Source organism: Mirounga leonina, unplaced genomic scaffold (genome assembly GCF_011800145.1).
Source record: "Mirounga leonina isolate KUSES-001 unplaced genomic scaffold, KU_Mleo_1.0 Mir_114, whole genome shotgun sequence".
Taxonomy (NCBI): Eukaryota; Metazoa; Chordata; class Mammalia; order Carnivora; family Phocidae; genus Mirounga; species Mirounga leonina.
Window position 1 is genome coordinate 28,016,355 of NW_023270265.1, and position 19,199 is coordinate 28,035,553.

Genomic DNA, 19,199 nt, shown 5'->3' on the forward strand with positions numbered 1-19,199 from the left:
GGGGTCATGAGCTAAGGAATGCAGGCAGCCTTTGGGAGCTGAAAAAGACAAGGAAATGGATTCTTCCCTAGAGCCTCCAGAAAGGAACACAGTTCTGTCAGCACCTTGATTTTAGTTAGTGAGGCAGACTTCTAACCTCCAAAACTCTAAGATAATAAATTTGTATTGTTTTAAGCCGCTAAGATTTTGGTGATTTGTTACAGTGCCAATAGGAAGTTAATATACCTCCCCATTCCTATTTATAACTTTGCCCTCTCCAAATCTCAGCACTTGAGGAATGTCCAAGACTACCTATAGACTGACCTCACCCAGGCCTGGAGCTCAATCATGGGCCCTATGGGACTGGCCCCTTTCTCCACCTGCTCCCACATGGGGATCTGGTCACACCTGGGTGGGAGGTGGGGAGAGTGTGAGACCAAGCTCAAGTTGGAGACTGGGACGGTGAGAAGCCTGTATTTTATTTTATTTTATTTATTTATTTATTTAAAGATTTTATTTATTTATTTGAGAGAGAGAGAATGAGAGAGAGCACATGAGAGGGGGGAGGGTCAGAGGGAGAAGCAGACTCCCCACCGAGCAGGGAGCCCGATGCGGGACTCGATCCAGGGACTCCAGGATCATGACCTGAGCCGAAGGCAGTCGCTTAACCAACTGAGCCACCCAGGCGCCCGAGAAGCCTGTATTTTATTTTATTTATTTATTTATTTATTTATTTTTTAAAGATTTTATTTATTTATTTGACAGAGAGAGAGAGAGACAGCGAAGAGGGAACACAAGCAGGGGGAGTGGGAGAGGGAGAAGCAGGCTTCCCGCGGAGCAGGGAGCCCGATGCGGGGCTCGATCCCAGGACCTGGAATCATGACCTGAGCCGAAGGCAGACGCGAAGGCAGACGCTTAACGACTGAGCCACCCAGGCACCCCGAGAAGCCTGTATTTTAATAATTAGTCCGTACATGCTTGCTGAAGACCTCTGCTGGTCTGGTGGTGGTTCAGGTAAAATGGGAAAAATAAGGACCAAACTGAGTTTCTCAACATTCATCCTGATTCCAGTAACAGCTTCTAGATTTTTGAGGTCCCATACCTTATCTACTCAATAAAGTGGTTCTGGGGGAGTTGGCTCTATTCTATCCTTAAAGTTAGGGGTGATTTATGGCTAGATCAATCGCACTGCCATCCCTCTGGCCATAAGAATTGGTTGAGGGTAGCCAGGTGACTCAATTGATCAGTGGAAACCAGGCCCAGGACTTTGTTCTCTTGGGGTGGAGGGAAGTGCTCTCTTTCCCCTGGACAGAAATCTGAAGGAATGCAGTCTGGGTGGAGAGGTGAAGGCCTGTCTGAGCATGGAGCCACAGAAGAAGTGGAACCAAGAGACAGAAAGAGAAATTAAGTCCCGATGACATCATTTGAATCCTGGACTTTAAAGTTACATGAGCCAATAAATTCCTTTTTTCCCTTCCAGTTTTATTGAGATATAATTGACATACACCACGGTATAGGTGTAAGGTATACAGCAAATGATTTGACTTAACGTATATTGTACAATGATTATCACATTAAGTTTAGTCAATACCCATCATCTTATAGATAAAAAAAGGTTTTTTCACATGTGATGAGAACTCTTAGGATCTACTCTCTTAACTTTCAGATATACCATGCAGCATACAGCAGTGTTTATAATCCTCATGTACATTACATACCTAGTACTTCTGGAACTTTACCTTTCGACTACCTTCCTCCAATGCCTCCTCCCATCCCCCCCCCAATAAATTCCTTTCTTGCTTAATCTGGTTTGAGTGGACTCTTTTCTTTTCACACACCAGTTGTGTTTACTTCATATAAATTTAACTACAGAAGACAATGAAATAGACTTTTATTTTTAATTACAAAGCACCATCATCTAAGTCCTTAGAAAATTAAAAGTTTGGGTTATTGCACTGTGGAGTGGAGTCTTCTGTTGTTTGCATCGCCGATAACACTGAGTGTTTTCCCCAGCATTTAATGAAAATTTTCAAAATGCAACAACCTGCATAGTTTTTGATCTGTGAACCCCATGATCAGAGGCTCTCCTGTTGGCAAAGTGGAGGATAGATTGGTGAGAGAGAGGCTGGAAGCTAGTCTTGGAGGAGGTTCTCACACTAGCCCAGGAAAACTGACAACCAAAACAGGAGCTGGAGATGGAAAAGAGATGGGAGCAGATTCATCTAGAGTTGACCCCATATAATTGCCTGGGTGAAGAGGGTAGCATAAAGGTGGATGCACATGTTTTTGACTTAGTTTCCTGGGTGGGTAGTCGAGGCAAGCCTGGAAAAGAAAAAAAAACCCTTGTGGGCGATTGGAAGTTGAGGAAATGGTGCAGTCAGGGAGTTCATTTGGGGAGCTGTCCGGCATGTGGTTTTATCTTCAGGCTGGAGATGGGAGGTGGGGTAGTCATGAAGGGAAAAGCAGTAGGTGAAGGACTGGAATAGCTGCTACCTGGCCCGCGCCTCACTGTCGTCATGGCTGCCAATTTGTTGGGTTCTACTTACACCTTGTGAAGGCAGCAATCTTGTGTTTGAAGTCCCTTTTACCCCAGATAGCCTATGGCCTGGCAAGTTTGAGTGAATAAATGAAAAGAGTTTTGAAAATGGAAGCTTGGAGGCGGGGGAGGCGGGGGGGAGGGTTGCCTGGGTGGCTCAGTTGGTAGCATTTGCCTTTGGCTCAGGTCATGATCCTGGAGTCCCAGGATCGAGCCCTGCATCCATCAGGCTCCCTGCTCAGGGGGGAGTCTGCTTCTCCCTCACCCTCTGTTCCTCCCCTTCTTCCCCCCGGCTCGTGTACTCTCTCTCTCTCTCTCTCTCAAATAAAATCTTAAAAAAAAAAAGAAAATGGAAACTTGGGTGACCTGCCCTCTGATTTTAGAAAGCCCCTGGGAAAAAAGTGCCCTAGTGAAGGGGACTGAGGAGGAGTTGTTGGGAGGAGAACATGATGAAACCTATATCAGAGAGGTCAGAAGCCAAGGGAGGAGAGAATTTCAAGGAGAGAGACTGTTTATGTATCTATTTGTCCCACAATTCAGGGATTCTGGTATGACTCAAGAAGTCAGGCAGATGATATTATCCCCCAGTTGCATCCTATGTCCCTTCCCAGTTAGCTCTGTGGCTGGCAACCAGGAAGGGAAATTGGAGATAATCACAAGGCCTAGTCCTGGTGCTGATACAAGAGGTTAACTGGTTACATTGTTTATAAAATTAGAGGGATGAGGGGGTACCTGGGTGTCTCGGTTGAGCGTCTGCCTTGGGCTCAGGTCATGATCCCACAGTCCTTGGGATTGAGCCCCACTTTGGACTCCCTGCTCGGTGGGGAGCTGCTTCTCCCTCTCCCTCTGCTGCTCCCCCTGATTGTGCTCTTTCGTGCTTTCTGTCAAATAAATAAATAAATAAATAAAATCTTTTAATAAAAAAAAATCAGAGGGATGAGGAGCCTCAGTGTAACCATGAGACATTAAGTGCAACATAAGGGCCAAATTTTTTCCAATGGGTCACATTCATTTCTGGCCCCTCGGTAGCCCTTTCCATTCCCCTGTTCTCCCACTGGACTGGAGGACTAAGTAAAGAGTCAGGGTTGCTTTGCAACAAAGGCACATGCTGGTCAAAAATGGAAAGGCAGGGGGAACTCCTTTAGTCAATTTATGGAGGCCCTAGTGTGCCAGACACCATGTTGAATGCTAGGTTTCCAGCCTTGTATTCTCAGCCAGGAAAACACAGATGGGAGAAAGGGGTTGGGATGGGAGAATAATGGTCACCTTCTTTTTAGTCATGAGGGCTTCCTAGAGCAGGAGGGGGTTCCAGAAATTGCTTGAAGTCTAGAAGAGAAATGATGTATGTTGCTTCGAGGGGACGTAGGAGGTAAGAAGAGGGTCTGAAGGGACAGGATTGGGGAGAAATGAGATTGGTGAGTGGTGGATGCTGGGAGCAAAGTTCATGGGACTGCTGGGGCTCCACAGGAACTGGTTGGACAGACTCTAACCCCTGAATACCAGGGCTCTAGTGTTGGACCATTTGCTGTGGGTGGGCCCTTTGCCAGGTTGTCAGGCAGGAGGAAGAGGATGATTTTTCTGTTGACAACCATCAACAAAAGCATAATGACCAAAAGCTGGCAAAATTCTTACACTCCCATTACCCACTTAATGGCTACAAAATCCCTCTAAGGCATAAAACAGAGGCTCACAAAAGGAGGGTCCCCCCCCTTTTTAAAAGATTATTTATTTATTTATTTATTTGACAGAGAGAGAGAGGGAACACAAGCAGGGGGAGTTGGAGAGGGAGAAGCAGGCTCCCCGCGGAGCAGGGAGCCCAATGCGGGGCTCGATCCCAGGACCCCCGGATCATGACCTGAGCCGAAGACAGACGCTTAACAACTGAGCCACCCAGGCACCCCAGGAGGGTCCCTTAACAAAGAAGTGGAGCTAGGGGACTGGGCCCCAGGTCTCCCGGAACCCAGGTTCCCCCCATGATCATTGCCCCATATCATAAGGTAGAAAAACTGTAGGCCTGAAGTGTGTGCTGTTTGATTGCCTGGAAAACTAACCAGCCATACAGGCCTATTGTGAAAAGACATGGGACATCCTTACCAGACTGTACTGAGCAAAACAAAACTTGACTTTGAGGCCCTGGGCAGGGGTAGGAAGAAGAAAGACTGTTCTGAGAGGCAGAAGAGCTGGGTTCCAGCTAGTCTGGGCCTCTTGCTTGTAGGAAAGTCATTGAATCTCTCTAAACCTGTTTCCTCTTCTGTAAAATGGGGATAACAGCACCTGCCTCCGAGGGATGATGTGAGGACTCAACAAGATAATGGATGCAGAGTGTTTAACACAGTACAGGGCATCTAGTGAGAGCTCAGTACCCCTTTTACTTTATTATTCTTATTTTTAATTCGAGGAGGGTGGGCTGCATGGTGGCTCTCTCAGGGCCTGGCGCTGTGGCCTGAGCCCTGGTGCCCACACATTAAACTGGGGCTGTCCACTCTTGAGGGGCTCACAATCCAGCATCAGGGAGTCCCAGGTTGTGCCACTGTCATCTCCTCATCCGCCTAGCTGTGCATCTAGTCAGACCACATGGCTTGTAAGAAGGTGCTGTGCTCTCTTCATTCTGCCAATTAATACTAAGGAAGGACCGGGAGAGAGGGGGGAGAGCTTAGAAAGTCTTACTGATTTGAACAGAAATTGACTTTAAGCACCTATAAAGGTGAAAGAGAGGAGGTGAATCGTCAGGAATCCAGGCCACTGCTCTCTTCTTGCCAGCGTCCACGTTTTCTTTTCGGTCCCTAAGGGCATGCGCCCATGACAAATATGGCTGCGGCAGCCTCGGGCGCCGGCACCTGCCGGGGCGCGGTCCCGGGAGCCGCGCGGAGCCAATCGCCGGCTGGGGGCGGAGGGAGAGGCTAGGGAAGCCGCCGGCGGGGCGCGCGCAGGCGCACTGACTCGCACCTGGCTCCAGGCAGCCGCAGGATTAGGCTTCGCCTGCCACGATATCGGTGAGGGGCTGGCCCGTGGCCCGGGCGCGGGGGCAGGAGCGGGCCGGACTGGGGGCCGATCAGACACAAAGGACGGACCCGAGGGGGACAGGAATGCTGTCGGCTCTGGGAGTCCTGGGGGCTGTCTGCGGGGGGTCCCTGAGGTGATCAGGTTGTGGGTTGGGAGAGCCCTTGGGTCAGGATGGGAGAAGCTTGGGCTCAAGGGGTGAGGGTGGAATCCTTGCAGAAGGGCTCCCGGGGGGGCTGGAGTCGCGGGATGTCTCAGGCCGGGATCCATTTCATTAACATAATGGCCCTTAACCCTGGTGGCGTAGTAGAACCACCTGGGGGGCTTTAAAAGAACACTAACCCTGGGCCCCACCCCCGAAAATTCGGATTGATTGGTCAGGAGTGAGGCCCGGGCCTCGGTATTGAGCAACTCCTCAGGTGACTTTCATGTACAGACGGGCTGAAGAACCACATGTTTCAGCGCCAGCTATTGAGTAAAGACCTCCTGGGTTAGCCCCAGACTCCTCAGTGGCTTGGGAGGGGCAGGTGGTCCCAGGGTGAAGTCGCTGACCCTGCAGTGCTGTGGGGGAGGGAGAGGGGGAAGGTCCCTCCCCCAGGAAGGTGAAAGTTCATTTCCAGCGTGAGGAGGAGGATAGGCCTATTAGTATTTGGAATGGAGAGTGGTCCCCCCCCCATCCCCAAACACACACCGCCCACGCCAGGGGAGCCCTCCTGCCGGGACTGGAAGCTGCTGTGGGGAGGGAGACTGGGCAGGGAGACGAGCAAGGCGGCTGTGAAACAGGAAAGGCAGCAGACAATTCAGAGGTCAGCTGCTTGTTGAGAAAAGGACACACCTAATATTTGTGTAGGGTGTTACACCTTTCAATTTCATTTGATACTCCTGAGGACCGGTAGAGAATGGAATTGTTTTCTCCTGCTTCACAGATGTAGGAATAAACTCAGCTAGTTAGTAGTGATAATGTTCAGACTTGACTCAGGGCCCCCAACTCCAAATTATGCTTGTTAGTAGCTTTTTCTCTGTACTAAACTGCTTTGCATACAGCCGCTAGTTCTTTTTTTTTTTTTTTAAGATTTTATTTATAGCCGCTAGTCCTTTTGAGGGGAATCAACACCTACCCTCCTGATGCCCCTCACTCTAGGGGCCCAGTCTGGCATTCTTGGTTTCCTCCACCAAATCCACCAGCCCGCAGCCACTATAGGTTGGTTCAGAAATCAGGGAGATGCTACTGTTTCCATCCTTTCTAGTTCTTCATCTTCCAGAAGCCTGATGGGTCAAGAAGAGAGAGTTTTTATGCCAGGGGATTCCTTCCAAACAGATCTAGTTCTGTCACCTCACCAGCCCCCCCAGTGCCCCCCATCCCATTGTCCTCAGGATAGAATCTTGTGTGTGATTTACAAAACCCTTCCTGATCTGGTGTCTTTCTACCTCCTTGCCCTGAGCTCTCTTTCCATATTGTATCTGCTTTCCTTAGCACGTGGTACAAGCTTAATAAATGTGACTTTTTGTTATCACTCTTCCTCTTTGTGCACCTGTTGCCTTGCTGTACATGTTTTATTCAGCAGGGCTCATCAAGGTTCCCCTGGTTGCCTCTTTCTGACTCCCACAGCCAAGCAGAGCTGAGGGGCACAGTGGGATTTGGGGGTGGCAATCCTAGGGCTGCTACTCTTCCCTAGTTCTGGGGATACCCATATTGGCCTTTTAGGGACAAATTGACTCAGCAGGCATTAATTGAGCACCTACTGTGTGGTGAAGGAGCCTGGTGGAAGCAGGGAGTAGAAAACTGGGGTCTGACCTGGTGCTGCTCTTACAGAGCTTGGGTGCTGGAGGAGGGTAAAGGAGGCATTTGGACCCTGATAAAGGAGCCAAGGGGCCTGAGAGGGGAGAGAACACCTGCCTAGGTGTACTCAGGCCTGTGCCACTGAACTGGGCCTTGAATCAGCAGGATTTGATAAGATGGTGGTGGGGTTGGGCATAGTGACATGAGAAATGCTGAGATTTTTTAGTCAAAAACACCACTTCTGTATCTTTGCTCCAGCCCCTAATAGCTCTGTGATTTATTTAACCTTCAGAGCCTTGGTTTCTTCGTTTATAAAATGAGATGGAAATAGTAACAAGAGTTGTAAGGATTCTTGATGATGGATGTAAAAGCCAGACATACCCAGATGCCTGAGAAATGATATGTAGTTACATCTATTTTAAGTGGAAGGAACAGCATGAACAAAGGTGTGGAGGTGGCATTTAAAAGAGAATTTGAGGGATGGCAGGATATACTAGGCAGCAAGAGGCATCAGTGTTGGGTGCTGGAGAGACCACTTCATCATGGATTTGACAGAAGGAGACTGACTGAAACCCTTTAAAGATCATGAAACCAAACTTGAGAGATATGAAAAAGAGTAACAGTAGCTATTGTTCGTTGAGGATCTCCTATGTGCCAGGCACTGTGCTTGGGGCTTTGTGTACCTTTTGCGTTTCAGCCCTGCAGCAATCCAAGAGGTTGTCATCATCCCCACTTTATACATGAGGAGACCAAGGCCTAGGGAGAAGGAAAGGCTGGCTCAAAGCCACATAACTGGGGACCATCCCAGCACGAGGGCGGGGTGGGCTCCTGTGACCTCCAACAGGCTCTCCTGCCAGGTGCCAAGGTGGGGGTGGAGTTGGCTGGGTTACAGGGTATTTCACCCGGCTTATGCAACTAGGTTGGTGTGGGTTCTAAGCTGTTCCTCCCTTGGAGAGGTAGGGTTGCTATTTTCTGCTGGGGCGTATTGAGGGTGGGAGGGTGAGTAGGGGAAGGCATTTCCTGAGGGAGGAGTGGAATCTGGACGAGTGTGACCCTGCACACTCCTCCCCCAGCCCCCTCTCCTGGGCAGAGGCTCACCTGGACAGGTCACTCTGCCTCTGGCCCTGGCTTGTGGTGGGGGCTTGTATCTGGCTCTCCTGAACTGTGCATGTGTTCCTGCTACTTGTAGACTCTCCTCTTTTGACTTAGCCTTGTGTGCCCTGTCTTGTCTCTCAAATTCCCTTCCCGTGGGAAGAGGCCGGATTACCAGGATATTCCCCTGCTCCTACTCCAGTCTTTTAATAGTGAGCCCAAGAAGAAGCCAGTTTCTGAACATCTTTCATGTAACAGTGCTCTGGGCTCCTGGGCATTAGTTTAGTCCTCCCTGCATTCCTTTAAAGGATGGGCATTATTATTCCCATTCTACAGGTGAGGAAACCAAGGCTCAGACAGCTTAAGTGATTTGCCTGAGGTTACATTCTTAGTACGAAGTGCAGGTGGGATTTAAACCCAGCCTCTCCTGATGGCGAAAGTCACACCCTTCCCATGTCACCGCCCTCTGAGGTTTTCTGCTATTAACCCCAGCATCAGTGCCAGGAGCCAGCTGGTGGAGGCTGGGGACTTGGCCTTCAGGGCTCACCTTCTCCAGCAACCAGGATAAGTCACTGGACATCTGGGTGGGGGCCTGGGACACTTCACTCCCTTTGGACAGAGGCTTTGGAGGTGAGGTGGTGGCCGGGGTGGGGGTGGGGGTGGGGTTCTGAAAGGCCCTGGGGAATTTGAGAAAGTGAGCTGGGTTAAGGATAGCACCTTTAGAGGTACATGTTGTGCTTTACAGCCCCAAAGCACCTTTAGATTAATACTCACCCCATCCTTGTGTGGTGGGTTTGGGGGGTCTGAGAGGCTCAACAGCAGTAATCTCTGAAGTTTGAGTGTCCACTGCACTTATGTGCTAAGTGCTTGAGAGTATTTTCCCCTTGACTGCTAAAAATAGTCTTAGGAAGGTTGGTGCCATATCGCAGATCAAGAAACAGACACAGAGAAGTTAAGCAAATTCCTCCAGGTCACAGGTAGTAAATGGTACAGTCAGGACTTAGAAGGCCCCCAATTGTGTTTTCTTTCCATTATGTTCCTTAGAAAGTGCCAGGGAAACTTTTAGGGTGATGGATATGTTCATGATCTCCACTGTGGTGATGGTTTCCCAGGTGCATGTATATGTTAAAACTGATCACTTTGAATATATGCAGATCATTGTGGGTCAGCTATACCTCAATAAAGCTATGGGGGAAAAAAGTATTTCCCACCAAATGTTCCTTCAGGGGCTTAAGGGCTCCAGGGAGAGGCTAGCTGGCCATCCTCCTGCTCACTGTAGCCCGGGAGAGATTCTCACAGACTTAGCGGCTGGTTTCAGGTTGTTCTAGCTGCTGCTTCTTCCCTCATTCCCTAGCACTAGGCATAGATGGCACCAGGTTGGATCTCTTGAGTGAATTGTCCTCATTTTCCAATGAGCCTGAGAGATCCCACTGAGATTCCCTCCTTTTCCCCGCTCAGGGCCTGTTTTTCTACCAGAGAGTGGCCGTGTCCAGCCCACCCTTCCCAAGGGAGATGGAGGGCAAAGATGCAGGCTCTGCCCTGAGAAACCCCACACGTTGTTGTGGGGGCAGTCAGGAGAGTCTGTGGTACGGTGGCAGGAGGCATCAGTGAGGGGCTGGAGAGAGTCTGGACACAGTGCTGGCTCCTGAAGGATGGGGAGATGGGAGGCCATTTCTGGCAGGGGCACTACCAAGGACAAAGGCCTGGCCAGAGGAGAGGGTGGCTTGAAGACCTAGGGGAGGCTGGGCTGGACAGAGGCCCTGGAGGGGTGGGCACAGAGCAGGAGCTATAGTGGGTCATGGGGCAAGGACATGTCCTGGAGGTCAACTGCTGTTGGACTTGGGCTGAAGTTGGCTCTCCAGGGCCTGACCATGATGGGAAGCAGAAGTTTCAGCTGTGTGTGTCTGTGTGTGCATGTGCGTGTGCATGCGTGCACTCACCAACATGTAGATCACGCCCATGGGCAGGCTTGGGTCACAAGGACTCAAAGAGGAACAGCCCCCGAGGGTATGTGTAAGTTTCCTGGGGCTGCCGGAACAGATTACTGCAAATTGGGTGGCTTAAAACAACAAAATTTATTCACTCACAGTCTGAAACAACTCCAGATGGTCACGCTCCCTCCAGAGGCTCTAGGGAAGAATCCTTCTTTGCTTCCTCCTAGCTTCTGGTGGTTGCCTGCAGTCCTTGGCATTCCTTGGCTTGTAGCTGCATCATTCCAATTTCTGCTTTTGTCCTCACATGGCCACCTTCCTTCTGTGTGTGTCGGTCTCTGTGTATAAATTTCCTTCTCCCTGTAAGGGCCCACCCGAATTCACTTTGATCTCATCTTAACGTGGTTACATCTGCCCAGATCCTGTTTCCAAATAAGGTCATACTTACAGGTACTGGGGGATAGGGCTTGAGCATTTTTTTTTTCTGGGGATATGATTTAATGCACAACAGGGAATTTGAGAGAAGGAAATCCTCATAGCTTCCCTCTGGGGGTGAGGCAAGCACACACAGGGTTATTTTTCTGAAAAGAGAACGGCATCTTTGAATCTAAAAAAAGAGACAGGCAGGCTTAATGCCTCACTGCCTAAACTGTGGTCATGGCCCTGTGGTCGCCACCTGGGCGCCCTTTTGAGAGCGCTGAATCCTAACTGCTAGACCACCAGGGAAGGGCGCCATTTCGAAATGCAGAATCTGATTCCTCCCAGACCTCCTGAGTCAAAATCTGCATTCTGATGATGTGCCCAGGTAACTTGAAAGCACATTCCAGTTTGAGAAGGCCTGCCCTAAAAAAGATCTGACTTTTATTTCCTTCCCTCTCATAGTCGGTCTGTCCTTCCAGCCTCTGTGTATAAGTTAGCCTGGTTGGAAGCTAGGCACCCACACTGTCCTTTGTGCTCTCTTCACGTGACATGTTCTTGAGTTTCTCTTCTGCGTGTTGAGGTGGGCCGCAGGCTTGCCTTTTCTGGAGAGCATCGGCCTTGCTGAGACAGTCCCTTTGTTTCGTTCTTGGGCCGTGTCCGACTTTTTGCTGTTTATTACTGTTGCTGCCATGAACGTCTCTGTACATGTTCCTTTGGGGTTCGTTTCTTGAGGTGGAATTTCCAGAATCAAAGTGCCTGAGTGGTTGTGGACTCTATCACTCTTACATACCTATGGAACCTGATATCACAGCAACTTTCTCTGTTCTACCCAACAGTGCGTAGGAACCTGATTTAAAAGGTCAAGTGGCAGAAAAGGCTTTAGAACCAGACAGGCCAGGGGTCAAATCTCCTACTTTTTTGCTGTATAACATTGGGCAAATTACATAACATCTTTGAACTTGGGATTGCTCTCTTTTCACATGGTAATAGTGCTACAAATTTTGTAGGGATTTTATAAAGATAATCATGACACCACCACCATCCATTTATTGAGCACTTTCCATGAGTTACCTCACTTGATCCTTACATTCCTCTGCAGAGTAGGCATGATCATTCCTTTTTCCCATTTACAGAAGAGGAAACTGAGGCTTGAGTTAAGTAGCTTGCTGAGGTTATAGGGACATTGTATGCCCACGCCCACAGTTGGCATGTCCAGATGATTAAGGTTTTTGTGATAAGATAGTGTGGATGAAAGAAGATACTGAGCACACTGCTCTAGCACATGACCTGGCTTAGCACTTGTTGGATGCCTGCCTTCTTTTCCCATGCCTTTATCAGTTTTCTTGGGTTACTCTTGAATAGTGGTATCCAGCCCAGCACTGTTTCAGTTGTATGTCATTGATAATTCCCTAGCTTTGTTTTGCGTAAAAACTTTCTCCCAGTGGAAATGAGGTTTTTTTTTTTTTTTTTTTTTTTAAGTTTTTTTTTTTTGAGAGAGAGAGAGAGAGCGCACGAGCAGGGGGGTGGGGTGGGGGAGAGGGGGAAGCAGACTTCCCACTGAGCAGGGAGCCTGACGTGGGTCTCAATCCCAGGACCCTGAGATCATGACCTGAGCCAAAGGCAGATGCTCAACCGACTGAGCCACCCAGGTGCTCCCAGAAATGAGTTTTTAAATGATTCAGAGGTCTGGGGTTAGGAGCAGAGCTGGCTCTGATCCCTGCAGCTAACTGGCTACTTCTTCCCTAGGGACAAGGATGGCCAGACTGCTCTTGGATGTGAGCGCTCCTCAGTGCTCCTGGGGCTGACACCGAGCTGGCAGCCATGGGGCTGGGCAGGCTCCAGGCCTGGATGCTGGGCCTTCCTACGGCTGTGGTCTATGGCTCCCTGGCTCTGTTCATCTCTATCCTGCACAATGTGTTCCTGCTTTACTATGTGGACACTTTTGTCTCAGTGTACAAGATCAACAAAGCTGCCTTCTGGGTTGGAGAGGTAGGCCAGCACTGGGGGGGGGGAGCTGGGCAGGTTGCAGGGGTGGGTCCCACCCAGTCCGGAGCAGGGGCAGGCCAGGTTGCCCACCATGATTCAGCAAGAAAAGCTGGAGCTGGAGGTGTTGATGACTCCTCCTTCTCCTGGCCACTGTCCAATGAGTCTGGCACGGTTCTAGATATTCACATATATGATAAAATATATTCACGTATATTTATCAGCTGGATAAATTTGCCCTGCATGGGTGGGAGTTTGATGGGGCAGTGGCTGGTGGAGTGGGCTTTAGTAGAGGGACTACGCGGAGCAAAGGTTTGCAGTCAGGAAAGCTGGGCTCATCTTTGAGGGGTGGCGAACAGGCTGGGTAGGGAAAACTCTGGAGAGGAGGCTGCCTGGAGCCCACCTGCCCCATGTCCCCTCTGCCCACAGACGGTGTTTCTCCTCTGGAACAGCCTCAACGACCCCCTCTTCGGCTGGCTGAGTGACCATCAGTTCCTCAGCTCCCAGCCCCGGTTTGTGTCCTGGGGATGGCTCGCAACGGGTCCTGTCCCACCCCACCCCTCCCCAGGGTGCCTGTGTTTGGGGTGGGGAGAGAAAGGGAGACCATTTCAGCTTTTGGCCAGGCTCCCTCCCTTCTCGAGGTTAGGCACGTGGGAGAAGTGGCCTTGACTAACTGTTGCCTTCCTCACCTGGGGAGAGATTCACCCCAGCTTGGCTTGTCAGATCCTCAGAACTGGGAGCTGTACAGCAGACCCTCTCTGCTGCTTCTGGCAGATTCCTTGACCCCATCCCTGCTTGGGCCCAACACTGCCTCGAACCCTGAGAAATAGGTATCCCACCACCCTTTGCCCATCAGCCCTGGCAGGCTGGCAAGGGAGCAGACGAGAGAGTATACCCCCTGGTGAGTTGTCCTTCCTAAGTCAAAGGCTGAGGACGCGGGGCTCAGTGGGCTCACTCTGCCGTGAGTCCCATACTCTGGGCCTCTGTCCTTCCTTTGGGGCCTGGGCAGAGGGGAAACTGGGGCTTGCCCAGTTGGTAAAGCCGCTGCCACCTTTCCTCCTCTCCTTGGCAGGTCGGGCGCCGGGCTTTCCTCGAGGGCCGTGGTGCTGGCACGGGTGCGGGCCCTGGGCTGGCACGGGCCGCTGCTGGCGCTGTCGTTCCTGGCATTCTGGGTGCCCTGGGCACCCGCTGGCCTGCAGTTTTTGCTGTGCCTCTGCCTCTATGATGGCTTCCTGACGCTCGTGGACCTGCACCATCATGCCTTGCTGGCTGACCTGGCCCTCTCTGCCCACGACCGTACCCACCTCAACTTCTACTGCTCCGTCTTCAGTGCAGCTGGCTCCCTCTCTGTCTTTGCCTCCTATGCCTTCTGGAACAAGGAAGACTTCTCTTCCTTCCGCGCCTTCTGTGTGGCCCTGGCCACCGGCTCTGGGCTGGGCTTTATGGGGGCCGCACGGCTGCTTGGGCGGCAGGTTGAGGCGGCTGGCAGGGAGCCAGAGTGCCCAGCCCTGGCTGTGAATGGCGGGTGAGTGGCCTGGCCCAGCTCTCCGGGTTCCCCCCAGCACACGGAGTCCCCTGGCCGATGGGCGGCTGCCCTGGGGTGGTGGATGGCTCTGGCCCAGCCCTAGGCCATCGGTGACTCCCGCCTGCCCTGTAGCCTGTGCGGAGAGGAGCTGCTTACCGGCTGCCAGGACGCAGGTAGCATCACTCTGAGCCAGTACCTCCAGCAGCTCGCACGCCACCGGAACTTCCTGTGGTTCGTGGGCATGGACCTGGTGCAGGTATGGGAGCAGCAACCCCCCCAGCCCCCCGATGGCCAGGATGTGCCTCACTCAGGGGAACAGGCTCCTTAAAAGCTGGGCCTTGTGTGAGCACTGCTGGGCGATTTGCTAGCAGGAACACAGGTCGGGTAGTTGGGAGAGCTGGATTCTAGCACCATCAGAACTGCTCACTCCCCGTGTGATCTTAGGCAGCTCTCTCGGGGCAGCTGTGTCTTCACCTGCAAAGGGAGGCTCTGAAAAAGAGGTGCCCTTTGGGAACTCTGTGACAATCTTTTTAAAACACTAAATGCTGCGCCTAAAACACATGTAGTATGTCAGCTCACCAAGTTCAGAAATAGATGGTGTTTATATCATCAAGCTTGACTTACTAGTGTTTTCAATTAAAGAGAGAAAAACTTAATCATTCAATTTGACAATTTTATCCTTCCTTCTACCTTTTAGCAAAATTAGGAATTTGGTGTTGGGTGTTATTCTGGCATGTTCCGTGTGGAGGGACATGGGGTTAAAGTCTGCTCTTGCTCCCGCCGCTGACCGGTTGGCTTCTGGCCTGCTCCCAGCTGCCCTCCAGCCCAGCAGCCTCCTCACTGCCCCCATTGGGTTGCAGGTGTTTCACTGCCACTTCAACAGCAACTTCTTCCCCCTCTTCCTGGAGCATCTGTTGTCAGACCACATCTCCCTCTCCACGGGCTCCTTCCTGCTGGGTGAGTGGCAGCCGCCCAGCTGCCCGCACAGCTCCCTCCTGAGCCGGGGCCTGGTGCGGGCCGGGGGTGCGGGGGAGCCCGGGGTGCGGGGGTGGGTTACGCTGCTGTGGGCTTGCCCCTCCAGCCTCGCTGTGCTGAGGGAGGAAGCGGTGGGAGCCCGTTGTGCCGTGAGGAGGCGAGGGCTGCCCTCCTGGTGTCCCCGTGACGGCGCCCCCAGAGGTGAGGCGGCGCAGTGGCCGGCTCACAGCGGGGCCGCCCGGCTGACGGGCCTGGCTGTGCGTCTTGACTCTTATTCACTGTGTGGCCTTGGCTGGGTTTTCTTTAATCTCTTGGGGCCTCCGTTTATCCCCCGTAAGGTAGGGATGATAACAGGACTGATCCTAAAGGGTGGTGAGGATGAAATAACAGGATGTGAAGCTCGCAGCACAGAGCCTGCCACGCCGATGGTTGGTGCGGAGAGCTGTGGAAGCTGCAGCAGTGCCCCCTCACAAGGCTGCCCCCTTCTGTCCAGGCATCTCCTATGTGGCCCCCCACGTCAACAATCTCTACTTCCTGCCCTTGTGCCGGCGCTGGGGCGTCTACGCCGTGGTGCGGGGGCTCTTCCTGCTCAAGCTGGGCCTGAGCCTGCTCATGCTGTTGGCCGGCCCCGACCGCCCTGGCCTCCTCTGCCTCTTCATTGCCAGGTATGCGCTGCCCTCCCTCACCCCCGCCCCTCTGCTCCACCCCTTCACCCTTGCCCCCTCTCTCTTCGCTGGCAGCAACCGTGTCTTCACGGAGGGCACCTGTAAGCTGTTGACTTTGGTGGTCACTGACCTGGTGGACGAGGACCTGGTGCTGAACCACCGCAAGCAGGCGGCCTCAGCTCTTCTCTTTGGCATGGTGGCCCTGGTGACCAAGCCGGGCCAGACCTTTGCCCCGCTGCTGGGCACCTGGCTGCTGTGCTTCTACACAGGTGAGGGTCCGGGGGCTGGCACTGGGCTCCTGAGGCTCCGGGGGTCAAAGCTACAAGCTGGGTCCAGTAAGGGGGAGAGAATGGCAACTGGCCAGCAGAGGCTATTCCTGGGCCCCACCTCCTCTGCTTCTCCCCACGTAGGCAGAGGAACTGAGTCTCCAATTCTTCCCGTCTTTCAGTGGTTCGTTCGTTCGTTCATTCATTCATTCATTCATTCATTCATTCATTCATTCATTCATTCATTCAACAAACGTGTATAGAATACTTTCACTGTCAGGAGCTGCTCCAGGTCCCTTTAGGGAGATAACAATGGTTTTGCCATCATGGAACTTATATTCTGGTTAGAGGGATGGGTGGGGTTGGCGATAAAGAGCCGAACAAGGAAATAGCAATGGTAGTGGGAAAAGCGATGGTAAAATAGGCAGTGTGACTGAGAAGCTATTTAGTGTGTGTGGTCCAGGAAGGCCTCTCTGAGGAGATGACACCCAGGATGTGGACTGGATGGCAAGAATCTGGTCTAGAAAGATCTCAGTGAATCCCAGACAGGATGGGGGGGCAAGTACGGAGCCCAAGCTATTAGGAGTGGCTAGGAGATGAGGCTGGGGCAGCAGAGGGCTCTGTCCATCAGGGCAAGGTTTGGATTTTTTTTTTTTTTAATGTTTTATTTATTTATTCATGAGAGTCAGAGAGAGAGAGAGAGAGAGAGAGGCAGAGGCAGAGGGAGAAACAGGTTCCCCACCTAGCAGGGAGCCCGATGCAGGACTCGATCCAGGACCCTGGGATCATGACCTGAGCCAAAGGCAGACGCTTAACCATCTGAGCCACCCAGGCGCCCAGGGTTTGGATTTTATTCTCAGTGTGAAGAGAAACTATATCAAGGGTTTTAAGCAGGGCAGTGACGTGGTCTGATCTGGTTTTTAAAGTTCACCCTGACTGCTGTATGGAGAATGGGCTGTGGGGAGGCTGTGGCAGAAGCCGTGGAAGCTTGAGCAGATGGAGCCAGGGGGGCTGGAAGAAAGTGTCTGTGTGTGGCATGTGTTCTGGAATTCGGGGGAGGGGAAGGACTGGCTGCTGGGGAGTGGTGAGGTTAACCGAAGAATCCAGGAAGACTTTGAGTCTATGGTGTGGATAGTGGTGCCAGTCACCCAGAAGGAAAGCACAGGGGAGAAGCAAGTTTGGGAAAGGAAGTGAGTTGTGGTTCAGAAATGTATGCGCGTCGTTTGAGATGTGGCACTGCGGACCTTGGAGGAGACCAGGGCTGACCCTGTTCTTTCTGCATGCTCTCTCACCCTAGGTCATGATCTCTTCCAGCAGCCCCCACTGACCCCTGTGGGGAGTGCCCAGCCCTGGCCAGAGCCCCCGGCCCCAGCCCCAGCCCAGGCCCCAACACTCCGCCAGGGCTGCTTCTACCTGCTGGTGCTGGTGCCCATCATCTGTGCTCTGCTGCAGCTGTTCACTTGGTCCCAGTTCACACTGCACGGGAGACGCCTGCACATGGTCAAAGCCCAGCGCCAGAACCTATCACGGGCCCAAACCCTGGATGTTAAGATGGTGTGAGAGGCAGGTACTGCAAGGCCACCCTGCTGAGGACACTGTCGCAGCCCTGGGCAGGAGCCACTTTTGCCAGCCCCTCATCCTGCTCCTCTGCCTCCCTGGGGCACAGCCTGGAGGACAGATGGCAGAGTGCGAGCTTCTGGGGCTGAGCCAGGAGCATCACTGAGGTCTAAGTTCCGGCTTGGCTGTCTGGCCCAGCTTGGGCAAGGGCTGGGCTCTATGTGCTCAGGGACCTGCTTCCCCCTGTGGGGCAGGAGGAGGAAGAGGACCAAGAAGGGATGGGGCTACTCTGTGATCACATGGGGTTGCTGCAGGGCATGAAGGCCTGTTCCATCACCTGGTTGGGGCTGGTGCTATGTGTGGGCTCAGAAGCCACTTTCACCCACTCAGGGGAAGCTGTGAGTCCCACCGCCCCCTCCCTCCACGTTTCCAGTGGTTTCTCTGACCTCTCTGCTTCAGTTGTGCCTAAAGTATTGTGTTGCTGCAGGGCTCCCCCACCCCCACCTGATCTCTCAAAGAGGTTCATATCATCACAGACTGATTAAAGTCAGTCATTTCTGTTCTGTTCCTGAGGTCTGTGCTATGCGCAGGAGTGGTGGGTTGGTGGGGTTGGGGAACAGGATTCCTCACTTAATAGGAAAAGCACCCCGAGAACGTTTTTCTGCAGATGAGTTGGTGGGGGTGGGGGTCACCCTCATCAGAGTCACTGAAGTAGCGGGGAGGGCATGCAGACCAGGCTGCATGGGCATTTGTGAGCAAAATGACTCGCAGGCCTGCGGTCATGTCCTGGTGCATTTCCCATGCACCACTGCCAGACATGGTGAGCAAGGAAAAGCAGCTGCTTCCAAGAGGTCTTCAACCCTGGAGTCACTGGGAGCTTTCAAAAATGCTGATGTCTTGAATTATCTTCCCCAAGATTCTGCTGTCATGGGTTCTAGGCTATGGCCTGGGCACAGAGGTTTTGGGAAGCTCTGATTTTCCTGTGCAGCTGGGCTAGAACACCTGTGCTCCAGGCCAGCATTTCTCAACCTGGAGACATTCAGAGCCGGATAGTCCTTTGTTGCGAGTATTTAAAGCAGCATCCCTGGCCTCTGCCTAGATGACAGTAACATTTCCCTACAGTTGTGACAACTAAATGTCCCCAGACATTGCCAGATGCGTCCCACTTGATTGGAACCTACTGCTCAAGGCCAGTGGTTTCTGAGGGTCTGTGTAGTGGCTAAAAATTGAGGCTCTAGGGCTATATCGCCTGGGTTCAAATCCTAGCGAATAAAGGGCAGAGCTTTGGGAAATTACATAATCTTTCTGTGGCTCTAATTCATCCGCAAAGAGGATAATAAAAATACTTTGCAGGGTTGTTGGATCAAATAGGTTAACATTTGCAAAGTGCCTGGAAAGCCCCCCCAACAAGTATACAGGTTTAAAATGGAGAACTGATTAGTCAGAATGTCTGAGTGTGGGCCCCAGGAACTACATTTTAAGCTCCTGAG

General features: G+C 52.0%; 1 protein-coding gene across 1 annotated transcript; it reads left to right on the forward strand.

Moving 5' to 3' along the window:
- The first annotated feature begins 5,450 nt into the window (after positions 1 to 5,450).
- Positions 5,451 to 18,382, forward strand: MFSD13A (major facilitator superfamily domain containing 13A). The gene is made up of 9 exons (XM_035027981.1): positions 5,451 to 5,508; positions 12,485 to 12,727; positions 13,151 to 13,233; positions 13,794 to 14,246; positions 14,379 to 14,502; positions 15,107 to 15,203; positions 15,715 to 15,886; positions 15,962 to 16,155; positions 17,450 to 18,382. Exons 2-9 carry the CDS (start codon positions 12,560 to 12,562, stop codon positions 17,710 to 17,712), a joined length of 1,554 nt encoding a protein of 517 aa, XP_034883872.1. The 5' UTR covers positions 5,451 to 5,508; positions 12,485 to 12,559; the 3' UTR covers positions 17,713 to 18,382.
- Positions 18,383 to 19,199: the final 817 nt, after the last annotated feature.

Bases quoted from the DNA above. Each gene is read 5' to 3' on its own strand.
- MFSD13A (XM_035027981.1), top strand. From the start codon at position 12,560: ATGGGGCTGGGCAGGCTCCAGGCCTGGATGCTGGGCCTTCCTACGGCT. The intron at 12,728-13,150 runs GTAGGCCAGCAC...CTCTGCCCACAG, and splicing joins CTGCCTTCTGGGTTGGAGAG to ACGGTGTTTCTCCTCTGGAA. The intron at 15,204-15,714 runs GTGAGTGGCAGC...CCTTCTGTCCAG, and splicing joins CACGGGCTCCTTCCTGCTGG to GCATCTCCTATGTGGCCCCC.